This window comes from Mya arenaria, chromosome 6 (assembly GCF_026914265.1).
Source record: "Mya arenaria isolate MELC-2E11 chromosome 6, ASM2691426v1".
Lineage (NCBI taxonomy): Eukaryota > Metazoa > Mollusca > Bivalvia > Myida > Myidae > Mya > Mya arenaria.
In genome coordinates, this window is record NC_069127.1 from 5,072,234 (window position 1) to 5,086,012 (window position 13,779).

General features: G+C 36.5%; 1 protein-coding gene across 4 annotated transcripts in view; it reads right to left on the reverse strand.

Moving 5' to 3' along the window:
- Positions 1-210: 210 nt before the first annotated feature.
- The window catches only part of LOC128236992 (cilia- and flagella-associated protein 47-like), a 33,948-nt gene continuing 20,379 nt past the window's right edge, over positions 211-13,779 (reverse strand). For 3 of the 4 annotated variants that reach the window (XM_052952161.1, XM_052952159.1, XM_052952158.1), the window contains 19 exons: positions 13,160-13,430; positions 12,601-12,855; positions 12,158-12,297; positions 11,031-11,153; positions 10,505-10,637; positions 9,874-10,079; positions 9,466-9,609; positions 9,012-9,130; positions 7,473-7,676; positions 6,851-7,171; positions 6,329-6,436; positions 5,697-5,913; positions 5,179-5,335; positions 4,470-4,704; positions 3,003-3,271; positions 2,581-2,752; positions 2,232-2,393; positions 1,693-1,861; positions 211-1,303 (listed from right to left, as the gene is read on the reverse strand). In XM_052952161.1, the coding sequence (XP_052808121.1) occupies positions 1,085-1,303; positions 1,693-1,861; positions 2,232-2,393; positions 2,581-2,752; positions 3,003-3,271; positions 4,470-4,704; positions 5,179-5,335; positions 5,697-5,913; positions 6,329-6,436; positions 6,851-7,171; positions 7,473-7,676; positions 9,012-9,130; positions 9,466-9,609; positions 9,874-10,079; positions 10,505-10,637; positions 11,031-11,153; positions 12,158-12,297; positions 12,601-12,855; positions 13,160-13,430 (3,624 nt within the window). In that variant the 3' untranslated portion in view covers positions 211-1,084. The remainder of the gene's footprint in view (positions 1,304-1,692; positions 1,862-2,231; positions 2,394-2,580; positions 2,753-3,002; positions 3,272-4,469; positions 4,705-5,178; positions 5,336-5,696; positions 5,914-6,328; positions 6,437-6,850; positions 7,172-7,472; positions 7,677-9,011; positions 9,131-9,465; positions 9,610-9,873; positions 10,080-10,504; positions 10,638-11,030; positions 11,154-12,157; positions 12,298-12,600; positions 12,856-13,159; positions 13,431-13,779) is intronic. The other variant, XM_052952160.1, reaches the window with a different exon arrangement.

Below are 13,779 nucleotides of genomic sequence, written 5' to 3' on the forward strand. Positions count from 1 at the left end.
AAGGCAACATACATGAACATGTGCCACCACCAGACAACATGACCACTGTATGTCTGCTATACTGTCAACTTGTTTACAGTAAACATTTGAAAACAAGGTAATTAAGATTTTGTTTGCTCCTCATTACAACATTATGTGATTATTGATGACTATGTTACATTGCATAGATGATTAGTAAGATGACTAAACCATGAGAAAAAAATGTTATGTTCGGATATTTTATTTTGAAATCAATGCAGTTACAGTGTCAAATAAACGTTTAAAACAGTAAACAGAAAACAGCTATACACCATATATGATAAATCCTACTTTATATCAGTATTGATAGGAATGTAAAAATATTTTGAATCTAAGCTACATTTATGAGACAATATACCATAATAACAGACATAGAGCACAGTCAGGTATTCAACAATCATTCTCATATAATCATGTATCATATAACTATGTACTGGTATTGTAAAGTCATAGTGTACAAGAGCAGAACAAATATCACAGACCAAAATTGTGTAAAATACAAACATACAATATACAGAAATAAAATGATAACATTTTTATTCAAAAGACCCACACTAATGTATATTAGGTACTGATTTTTCGACAGATTAGATGATGACACTAAATACTTCAACTGAAACATTTTATACTTCATAGTAGGCAGTTAAAAGTTCTGTAAAAAAACTATGACAACAGCAACTTTGTCATGACTTAATGTTTCACTAGTCATGAAATTGACCCATAAATATATTCTTTTCAATATTAATAATACAGCAATTTATATTTGGCAGTAATCTGCTTCTTCTTGAATGCAAAAACGGAAAACACATCACACAATAGTAAACATGTAACTTCATAATGAAAGCATTTTAAAATACTGATCAACATCAATGTTATTATCACATTAAACATTTTCTCTGAAAATACACTTTTTGCATAAAATAACTAAATAAGATAACATTAAAAACAATAAATACTTTTTTAATCATCACAGTCTTTTACTAAAATGCATGATTTTGTAGACCATAATGCTAACGAACTGACAATATTAACAGCATTAAATACACAGTTTAGTCCATCAGGTCCATCAGGCCATTTTCACCCTCTGTAAGATGGGCGCCCCCTTGATTGGGGAGGAGACTGCAGTGGTTTTGAGTCGCATGTTATCCAGAATGTAGTTGGTTTTCTCGCGACGGTAACGTGGGTCAGGATGGGGGCCCCTCATTGGTCGAGACGAGATGCCTCGGGGTGGTGCATACTCTGGCAACACACCACGCACGTTGTAGCTCCACTGCATGTCTGGCGTCTGTAGGGTCGAATGTTGTTTTAATTATCATGTCAGTGTAATAACACAATGAAGTTCTACAATGCTGCATTTGTTGGGCCTTTAAATATTGGAGTAGAAAATGATTTAGACAGCGATTCTCATGTTTAAATATTACATTCAAATAGGCAAGTGTTATTTTCTGCTAACTAAACAGACAATAGTTATTAATATTGGAGTAGAGAATGACTCAGACTGCGATTCTCATGTTAGAATATTGCATTCTAACAGGCAAGTGTTATTTTCTGCAAACTAAACACAATAGTTTTAATCAACATTCATGTTCGCTGATCAACAAAAAGAGGAACTTTTAATTTCAGGTACAGCTTACTCATATATTTTACACATTTAAAATTCATTGGTTCACCTACTTGCACAACTAATTTTCCTGTGTATATTTTCCCGTATACAGCTGGACAGAATCCAACACGGATGAGTGACCCGTTTGTGCCAACAGGAAGTAGTTCCCCACTGGATGGGGTCACGCTAAACTCTGGATCACTCCCAGCTGTGAAGTATGCATTATATGATACAGGGTGCCTGAAATACAAAGTTATGTATACAATAAATACTGGTACTTAAGAAATAATCAACACACTGTCAATATTCAATGTGCAATATACTTGTGAAACAAAATAACTGTATAAATAAAATCTGCCTCATATGTTCCAGAGACTTTTGTTTTAATGTTGCTAGGCTCAACAAATTAAACTTTCATTGCAAATCTATTAAAGAAGAGAAGTATCTCTTAACAAGCTCCAATTTTGCGAATGAAGACATCTAAAAAAAAATCATTTCTTGAGAATTTTTTTCACTTGCACAGATAGTTCACTTATTCTCAATTATGATCTCAAACAAATAATTGTCATTGTTACTCAAGTACACCAGCTTAAAAGGTAACTATTCTTACTTGGACTGGCTTGTGAGCCGGAAGCCCACGTAGGAGTCCTGGTCAAGCCCGGAAGCCTCAATGTCGAGAACATCATCCTCAGGGGGCTCAAGGGCGAGGAATCGGATCGGAAACTTCCACACACCACCTTGCGATGCTTTCACCTCTAGCGTCACCCCATGGCTAAAAAAGTCAATAAGTTTGTTGAGTACATATTTAAACATAAAGACCCCCATCTACAAATTGCGAAATATTCATAAATTTTTGTTGACCTTGTTACAGTTAACAATTTTTGATTTTGAGTTCGACAAAATGTTCTGATGCATTTATATATATTTTAAAACTGGCTTAAAGAGTCCTATGCACTTACTCCATAGTTCTGAAGGGGTTAAAAATCACATTGAAGACCAGCACAACAAGGCCAGATGCCGTGTCCCGATGTTGTCGTACGAGCTGCAGGGCCACACTGTTCTGTAAGTCCTCCTGGCTGTCCTTGCCTTTGTATGTCAATGTGTATGTGAACTCCTCAGCAGTGGCTAATGCTGGAAACAGAAAATAAGAGTGAGAATACTTGGGTTAAAACTAAACGGTTACACCTGAGCGACTTGCGATTTCTTTTAATACTACAAAGAATGGTTCAGTATAGAAATATATATTTGCAAGTAATTCTTAATAATACATGCTTAGTTACAAGCATTCAGTGTTTATTTCATGCCAATAATGTTTCAAATAAAACATGAACTCAACCGCTTAGTTGAAATACCTGAAATATTGATAACATGCACCACTTACATTCACCAACCACAATGCCATCAGGCAGTTTTGGGGACTCGTTCTTGGGTGTGATGGAACGTGTGTATATGGACTTCATTGGCCCAGAGGTGACAGGCGCCACCCCCGCAAGAGTGACCTCCAACCTCTCCTCAAGGCGATCCCGGGCCTGGCACTCGATCATCGCCCCGTATGACTCCTTGATTGGGCGTGACTCTGGAATGCCCTGGATGGGGAACACCCACCGAACCTCCCTAATGCCATCACTGCCGGTCCGAGACAGTTGGTACCTGCAGGTACATTAGAGTTTGTTGTTTTTAATGTAGAATTTTTACTCAATAACCTTTTTGGCTGAATATCTGATAACCCCCATGTGGTTGAAATTCAACAATTCATCTACAAACACTTATAATCAAGTTTATGTAGATTTTAACTAAATAGCATGACCAAAATGTGTTAAAATCTACATGTACAAAAAAGCAATCTACATGTACATCAACATACTATGTTTAAATTAGCAACAAAAAACTACTGTGAAATCATTTATATTCGTTGGCATGAAATTTCGTGGTTTCCCGAAAAATTACAATTTCGTGGGTACTTGAATTCGTGGTTTTTCGTTTTTGAAAAAAATAAAATAATCGAAAATCCGATAGTTCTAGATTGTCTGCATTATCTCCACGCACAGGCCTGTGATTTCTGTCTTCTATGTCATTTATGACACTCGCTAAAGTGGTACGACATGCCAATTAGTGCATATACCCATGTCAATTATCGATTTAATTGGAAATTAAGGTCATAAAAGAAGATGTACCCTGATCATAAATACAGATAGGCGAAGCCATTGAATGCCAATTAAGAATTTTGCAAACTGTCAAAACACCGAGAAGGTCCGTTTATTTGAGTGAACAATCCCTAAAGATTGCTGATGTCTGCAAATTCAATCACTTTTGAATATCATCTCATTTCAATATTTATTCACACGTTTTTGTTTAATAAATATATTGAACGCGTTGTTTTGTACATTGTCATGTTGGAAGCTCAGTAAACTCCAATGTAATCAATTAATTATTTCATATAACAAAAAAATTGAGAACCGACACTCATCTCTCACATCTTGTAAACTTGAGAGATTTTCATGAACAGCACATGTTTAGGCACATGCTTCAGTTATTTGGTTCATAAAAACATATTAAAATGATTTGGTTTATTATTTGTTAAAGGCTGATATAATTAATGATAAAACAATGAAAGTAAGATATACAGTGAGACGGATATTTACGCTGTATACTCTGGCCTCTGTAACGAATAAACTAGACAATGTACATAACATGGCAATTGAAAAAGTGAATAAAGGGTTTATATTTCGTGGAATCTTGAATTCGTGGATCACCCAACCCACGAAAACCACGAACAGTAATGCCCCACGAACATTAATGATTTCACAGTATACTTCTTTCAAAAATAATATTGAATTCAATCCCCTACCCCTGGCTGTCCCTGGGCACATAGTTCCACTTCTCTCCATCCTCTCTCGTCACTATCACGGTACAGATGGCCTCAAACATGGTCATCTCAGTGGGCGCGAAGCACACAGGGATGTCTAGGGTGGATTTTGGGCCAACACGGATGCTGAATTTACGCTTCAGGAGCAGACAAAACGGGGAATTGTTGTCAGCATCAGCCTTGCCTTCTAGGGTCTCCTCCAGACTAGAGTTCTTATCTAAAAGGAGGCAAACAAAACAGAATATTACTACATTGTATTTGTGCATTATGTATTTTGTGCAAAGTTATCATACATATATAAATGTTCTCATGAAATAATTCAAGCATTAATTATATTTCAAATAGAAGACCTGCAAGATATGAAATTTAATGCTTTATAAAGCTACAAAAATCACAAAGATGTCAGCAAGGATGTCAACAAAGCTAATTATGTATTCTCTATTACGGTATTACCCCAAACTTTATTTCAAATAGTAACAGAACCAGAGATATTTGAATGGTAATGCTTTAAAGACCTACACAATTGATCTTACTCTCTGTTTTTATCATATTACTTTAGCAATTTTTTTTTTATTATATTAGCTGGACAAAGAGTAAAGAACATGACTCCCAAGACCAACCCCCTCGCCTAACATCTTCATACTATTTATAACTGTCTGACTTAAATAAAGATCATCTTATCGTATTTTACCTCTGAGCATCACCTCACAGAGGACTGCTGTGTCCATGGGGTTCCTGAAGGGGATGATAAGCGTGGTATTGGAACCCGCCACAGTGAATACTGACACCGGGTCCTGGGTCCCTGGTAACAGTCCTGTGCCCGAACCAACAAACACCCACTCTCCCAACTGGAATCATTGATAAAGTAAATATAGTATGATTTGTAAATTTATCCACATGATGCATAGCCCAAAAGCTACATGAGTTCATTGCCATTGTCAATTGGTGTTTATGAGACTTGTCTCTGTAAATTTATTCTCCATCAGCATGTCCATCGAAGCAGAAGATGACTTCATTCACATAAACAATTTTAAATTATTATTTAAAAGACTCTCCTTAAGAGTAGACTGTACAAGACATTTCAGTCCTTAAGTTTGTTTAAACAAAGTGTCTAAAGAGTTCAGGAATGAACATTCTCCTATAAAATAAACACTACACTCCACAATACATTTGCGTGTACAGTAAGGAAGGTATAGTTAGTTTCCTAACCTGTTCACTAAAGAAGGTGATCTTAGCAAGGTGGTCTCCCTCCCCAAGAGTTGAGGGCATGAAGTGTAAGGGCACCTCCAGACTCGAGTGTGGGGCGAGCACAATAGGGCGCTCGTTATCGCGCTCCAGGCAGAAGTTGTTTGTATTAGAGATGGTCGGAATCAGCTCCAGCATCTCCTCTGTTGGGTTCTCAAGTACGATGTTCTGTTTTGTCCATCTGATAAACATTGGTAAGTTTAATTGTATTTTGCATATGATACTAAGTAGTAAAACATTTATGATGTTATTAAGCATTAAGGGATTGATAACTAACAAGGTGTAACACTATGGCCATAGGCCAAACTGTTGCTATTCCTTTTATTATGAATTGTGTAAATAATTAAACAAGGCCATGCTGTTGGCATTTCAGCAATAACTTGTCTTAAAATAAATATAAAATCTTTATCAAAATCAATTGTTTCAACAGTACTTTAAAAAATGTCTAATAAAGGACATGTAATAAGTTATGCTTGTCTCTTGCAAGGACATTGCTATATCTTTGTTACATGTTCATTAAACAGAATGCAAGATTTAACAATACATTCAAAAGCAGAAATTCAGCGTAAAAGTAAAAGTGAGCGTTGGTTTCTTACCTGCCGAGTTCACACTCCATGTGTGGCAGAGTGGTCTGGGAGGGAGAGTCTGCCATCAGCTTCAACATGTACCAGAACTCTCCAACCAATTCATGGTAGAATATCAGGCTGGAATAGAAGTTAAATCAGTGTGGTATTGGTGTCCACTGCTTAACCATGAGGTCATAGGTTCAATTCCCATGAGGGACATTCTATCTTGTTGTCTCAAAAAGGACACTATAATTTTTGTCATACCCAGAAATAAGTATAAACTAACTATGAAGTTTTCCAAAGAAATCAGTCATTGAAAAATTGTAAATAGCTTTTTCATTACATAACATTCTTCCACAGGGGACAGAAACAGATTATGTTATTTTTTTCTAGCCTATACAGTATACATAAAGAATATGTTTTATATATATAAAATAATTTGTTTCTGCCCCTTGTGCATTCTTCAAAGTAGACATAATAATTGTAAAGCAAGTTTTTTCACTTTAAACAGGAACACCAACTGGTACATGTGCATCAAGAGATACTGCTTACCTGCCCTTGGTTTGTCCTATGACAGCAGGAGCATACTGCAGCATGTATACATCCTTGGAGCCGGCTGGCAGTGTTATAGATGGAGCACCTGTAAGGTCACGTCCCTCAATGGTTGCCTCCAGGGTAACATCATTCTGAGTAGGGTTGCGAACAATCACCTCGAGGAGCTGTTTCTTCTGGCATGCGCATGTGACCTCAATAATGCGCTCTGGAGGTGCGGGCTTCACATGTATCTCAATTGCATACCAGACACGGTAGCCATAGAACTGGCGCGTCTCATCATCTTCGTCTGGCATCTCATCCCCATCACTGTCAACCTCTCTGCATAAACAAACAACATTATGTAAAAAAGGAGGTTTTGTTTACTCTTGGATATTTCATTAAAGCAGTTCTATAGTACGCAGAATACCTGTAGCTGCATCATTTACATGTATCATACATAAAGTTGATAATAACCATCAGTGGTCTTTACTTGCTATTAAAATACCCTTCTAAATAACAAAATAATTTATAAAAGGAAATTTCATCAAAATAGGTTAACAGAGAAAAAAATATATTAAATAAATTTATAACAGAAAATATTAAGTGAGATCAATAAGCTATCAGAAATAGTATTACGTACACAACAGGGTTTTTGCCAGCAATGAAGGCTATCACTCCCTTAAAAACTCCGCGTCGAATGGGAGCGACATTCATCCTGTAGATGGCCTGTTTCCCTGGTAACACAGTAACGGACATGTCGCCACTGACAATGGGGAGGTCAGACTCCACACGGTAACACAGCTTCTTGTGTGTCACATTCGGGATCTTTAGGTCATAGGTCAGTCTGAAAAAACAAAGTCCAGAAATTATAACATACCACATGTTTATGCTGTATCTACAAATTGTACCTTTATATACTGTGAAATCATTAATGTTTGTGGGCATGAAATTTCGTGGTTTGCCGAAAAGAAACAATTTCGTGGGTACTTGAATTCGTAGATTTTCATTATTGAAAAAAAATCGAAGATGCGATCGTCCTAGATCGTCTGCATAATATCCACGCGCTGGCCCGTGATTTCCGTCTTCTACGTCACTCGGTTTATGACACTCGCTAATGTGGTACGACATGCCAATTAGTGCATATACCCATGTCACTTATCGATTTAATTGGGAATAAAGGTAATAAAAGAAGATGTACCCTGATCATAAATACAGATAGGGGAAGCCATTGAATGCCAATTCAGAATTTTGCAAACTGTGAAAACACCGAAAAGGTGCGTATATTATCACGTTCGGTGCTTAGTAACCTTCAATGTACTAGTAGTCGATTAATTATTTCATTAAATAAAAAAATCGAGTATGGACACTCATCACGGACATCTTGTAAACTTGGAGATTTTCATTAACAGCACACGTTTCACCACGTGTTTATATATTAACAGAATAATGATCGTAAGTTATACAGTGAGACAGGTTTTAACACTGTATACTGCGACCTCTGTTAAGAATATACTAGAGTATGTACGTAACAAGGCAATTGAAAAAGTGAATAAAGGGTTTATATTTCGTGGGATCTTGAATTCGTCGATCACCCAACCCACGAAAACCACGAACATTAATGCCCCACGAACATTAATGATTTCACAGTACATGACTATATTTGCATATGCAAAAATACAAAATATGTTAAAATGTGTTATAGTAAGATGATTAGTGGTCATAAAAAAATGGTTACTTCTGTTAGAACCATTTTGTATCAAAAAGGGTTTGGATATGATTGGGATAAACTGTTGATAAACCCAATTTATTTTTATATCAATATGTTGAACATATGAGAGATCAATATAAACAACAAAATGGATGTCACGGTGTGCACTGAATTCATAGAACTTTAATGGATTACACACAATTTAAGATAGAGCTGAAAATATATGTTTCGTATAGAATGTGATGTTAAGAATACCGAATTATTCCGGTAAAAGTTCGTTCTTCATCTCACTGCTTCATGATTGAAACTGGTAAATCTGAGTATATGTTAAATGTGTATGGGATTGAGGTTGTACAGCACAATATATCTTGACATATGCCAAACATTACTACTGTTACTTTATCTTTAGACTTCCCTTGGTCTGAACATAATATTATCAAAAGTTACTGTCCAAATATTGGGAATACTCACGTTTTCAGGACCTGAGACTTGAGGATGATATGCTCTAGTGCAAGAGGCTTCTCCGCTGATCCATTCAACTGGAAAACATGCTCCGTGCCATCCTCTGTGTTCATCAGAACCAACCGACCCTGCAATTCGACATCATGAAGACATGTACAAGGCTTGGCATTAGGTTGTGTTTACTCGGTCATAATTGGAAATACTTACATTTTCCCTTTCCTGTTGAGAGCTAACTTCATTTTGATGAGTAAATATGAGAGCGATTAATAAAGAAGGTTATACACATTAAATTCTAAACTCAGCTTTTGACATAACATCCATGTTTTTAATTCATGATCATTGCCTTTAAACGTTTTTTTTAAAAACTGGTCAGAAGTGCACATTCTTATACATGTAATCTGCCCATGATAAAATGTCACTTGTCATACTAATTTTTATAAATTAATATGGAAACAAAGCTTACAGCAACAGGGTTCTCATTCTGTGGTCTAAACACGAGTGGGTATCTTGTGGTTTGAAATGCCTTGGCCAGTATGGTGCGGGGGCCATGGAAGCCTGTCCCTGTGATGTGGGCCTTCAGAGGCCAGTCGTTGTTTGTCATGTTAACCTGCAGATAGGTCATACAGTTATCATTCAAATTGCATAGTTAATGTAACTATCAAAACATATTATTATTTACTAGAACTATTTCATAATAACATTCTGAATTTATGAACAAAGCAGGATAGGTCAGAAACAGAGTCGGTACTTGTCCAGGGCACATTATCTTTGTACCTATATAATTTCAAATGAAAATCAGCTTCTAACTGGGTAATGTTTTAGCTGTTTCCATTAATTCCTTTGTATAATATAACAGCACAAAGTTTCGTACCAGTGGTATTTCCTGTGTGACATTCTGGTGCACTGGAGCTGTGAAGGTAATCTCGGCTGTACTGCCCTCTGGGTTCACAGTGCATTCAATTTGAAACACACGAACGTCATCAGTCCCGCGCAGCACAATCTCACATGGGTAGTGGCCAGGCTCCTCTGCCCTGAAGCGCACAGGGATATCCAGGTGACCTTGTCTGTTCGGGGATGCTGAAATCAACATATGGAGTCATGTCACATAACACAAATGATTTGTTATGTATTTCATTAGTACAGACTACAAATGTATAATATTATCTTCTGCATGTACTGTAAATAGTGTTTTAAACATTTTAGTTTAATCAGTATCATTTCACACAACTACTGTATATAGACTTATAGCTTCGGATTAAGGATGAAAAACATGGCTTCTTCAGAGCCCCTCTCACTTCAAGTGACTTATTTTCAGGAACATGACATTTATTCACCTTTTTCAAACGTACCAATGAAGTAAATGGCCAATAATATTTGTTTGAATAAAATGATAAATATCAAGGTCAAAAACTACATATATCATTGTGACATTCTTTTCTGAGCTCATAACCTGAACACAAAAAAATGTAACTATGTATATTCTCCCTATCGGGTGTGCCTACCTATGTAGACTTTCTTGCCGGTGGGTGCACTGTGGGCCCTCTCCCCGGAGGGAGGTATGAAGATCCTGTCAGGCAGTTTGTAGTGGGCGGAATCAACTTCCACAGTGTAGGTCTGACCCTGCGGGCGTCGCTCCTAGAAGAAGGGGATGGGTGTTTAAGATGGTGGGGCATGAATTTATCTGCTTCTTTATTTAATGTAACTGAAACCATGCTTTTATTTAAAAAAAATGACATTTCAAAATATTTATTAGGGTATAAATGATAAATCAATTTGCAAGTACATAGTTTTATGAAATAATGTAATTATACAGGTTAAAAATATAGGTTTTTTAAATTATCTTCAATATTAATGACTGTTTTTATTGTTTGTTGTAGAAATGTTATATGTGAAACAAAATAGGAAATACACAACATAAACTTGCATTGGTATAGTGAAGGACTATACATTTATCTGTACACGTGTAAATATTAAAATGCAACCATGCCAAAAACTATATGCAGGTGATAAACAGAGTTTGCATCTTACTTTGGCCTTCTGTATTGCCTTCATTGGGTCACTGCACAGTTTAGTGATGGTCTGCGCGGCAACAATGCTTGAGTTTAGAGTGCCAGTGGTCAAACGCCGTGAAAACTCGATGTTGGACATTCGCTGGAACACAACAGCCACACATGCAAGTGTTTACACAATTACACCAACAAGTGTAGACAAATGACCAACCACCAAAACAGCAAAATTGCAACTTGTGGGGATAAATTTGTTGATTTTTTTTCCAGTTAATCTATTGGACAATGCAACAATGACATTGTGTCCTAATAAAATTACAAAATAGAGTCCTACTATTGGCCAAGTCATTGATGATTGACAACTGGTGACTGGTCAATTACAAATGCCATGGAAACCAGTTTAAAGTCTTTATAATATAACAGAAGCAACATAAGCAGATTGCAAATTAATCCAACTATACAAGTGTTTTGCCAGCGTGAATAACACAACCAGGTTTTTTAAGTTACCAGTATGTTCACAAGTAAAATATTTTCAATGACTCTGCCATTGCAAACAGCACTGAGCCTATGATATTGCTTTTACTCTTTTCTTTGACAAATTCAAAATCTAATAATTGGAGTTTTAAATTCAACCATGAATTCCATGACATTTTGTGTTATGCTTACATAACTGAAAGGGCTTAAAAGTCACAGAATGTGTTCCTGATATAACAAACAAATTGAAGCTGCACCACAAGCTTACAAAAGATGCTATGCATAACACTAGTGTATAATACGCAAAACATAAAAACAGTATCAAAATAATATGATAAGCTGTGTTATAACAATATAATGTACAAGTGTTTCACAATATCATGCAGAACAATATTATTGCAGGACGTGTAATCGGGATACATATGTATAAATAACCAGACAACATGATTTACCCTAAACATGAATAGCTGCAGTGAAGAAAATAAAGTTTATCATTAAATATTCATTAATACAAAGTTTTCATTTTACTGTTTGTATTTTACAATTTTTTGTTCAAGACACAATCTGGAGAACCAACAAGATCTTAAAAAGTGCAGGTAGTGTATGACCACAGAAAAAAATCATCATATTGCACCCCATCCACCGCTTGAACATTAACCCTAATGCAATGCGTACCTGTTGTGATGCGACCATAAGGGCGCGCTCACGGGGGTTGTTGTTGTAGGGCACAGTGAGGTTCTCCTGTAGTTCCTGTCCGGCCTCACATTTCCAATACACAACCCGCTCATCTCCACCAAACAGCCCCTTCCCAGTACCTAGTATGATAAAAGTTGCATTGATTACAGATATAGTCACAGAAATATTAGTGATGTCCTAGCTAAATCGGGCGTGAAGGGATTATAATTTATTTTAATGTTGACAATTATTTTATTTATTAAAAGTTGTATGTTAATTTAGAACGATATTAATCTAAACAGTACACAATATAAATACCTTTTCGCTGATTCTCAATAAAACCAAGCATTTCAGTTTGGAAAAAAATGAAAAAAACAATAAGTTATATTTTACAACTATGTGCATAATGTTTAAATTAACACATGTACAGACAGTATGTATACCTGCGGCAGCAGCACTGCTGATCCTCACACTGTGAGTGGTCTTTACAAAGGGCAGTGAGTCCGGCAGGGGGAGGGTTGCCTTCGCCTCAATGGAGTACAGGAACTCTCCTATCTCCTCATTCAGGAAGATGACGGAGCACTGTCGTTCACCAACATTGAACGGAAGGAAGTGGATTTCCACTGTTGTTGTGGCATTGGCATCCAGGAATATGCTGGAGACCGGGCTGTAGAATGCGCTCATCATGCTTTCATCATCTGAAAAGAAAGTATATTGTTCAGATTCGCTATGTATAATTAAAATAAGACCCCTGCAAAAGTTCAGCATAGGAAAAAACTGAAGAAAATCTTGAAATTGACATGACAATAATCTACCCTGATTTTGATATCTATAGCCATTCAACCAACAGAAAACATGGAGAGGCCATGCACAAACTTAGATTGATAAACTATTTTAGTTAACAAACTAAGTAATTACTGAGGTTGGATAAGATTTGTTTAGCATCATGCCAATTGTTTGACCAATCATTTGAAAGGTTATCAATGTGAGCAAGTACCATACCATCTTTCTGCATCTGGAGAGTATCAGCGATCTTGGGGGGCGGGGAGGGTGGTGTTTCAGGCCTCATAATTCCAGAATCAATCTTCGACTTGATTCTCCTCTTCTTTTTCTCCTTGCGTTTAAGCATGGCTGCCTGTCGGCCAGGGTCCAGGAGGGCGCCGCTCGCCTCCACAAGGACTATGCGGAACTCTCCACCTTCGGAGAAGGGATTGGTCACTTCGATGTTGATCTTCTCCAGCTCATAGCAGGGGGATTCACATTGAAGGACCTTCTGCAATAAGACACACACATTGGCTTAGATAGAATACATTAGGTAATTATCTTGTGTTAAGTCTGTATACATACACCCGAATAATAAGAAACATGCACAATTCATCCTCCTCAATCAAGTCATACAGATCCATAAATGCTTCCAAACAGTACGTGAAGTGATGTGTATTTTTTTAACAGCTTTGAAAAACATCTAAATGATAAGTTTGTTTTACAATTTGAATCAGATTACACATGTATAACTAGTAAATGAACCTGAAAAAAGAAGATGAAAAAAGGTATAAGCTTACTTTTTAAGTGTTACAACATTTATAATAAAATCAAATATGTATGAATATATTAAAACAAGG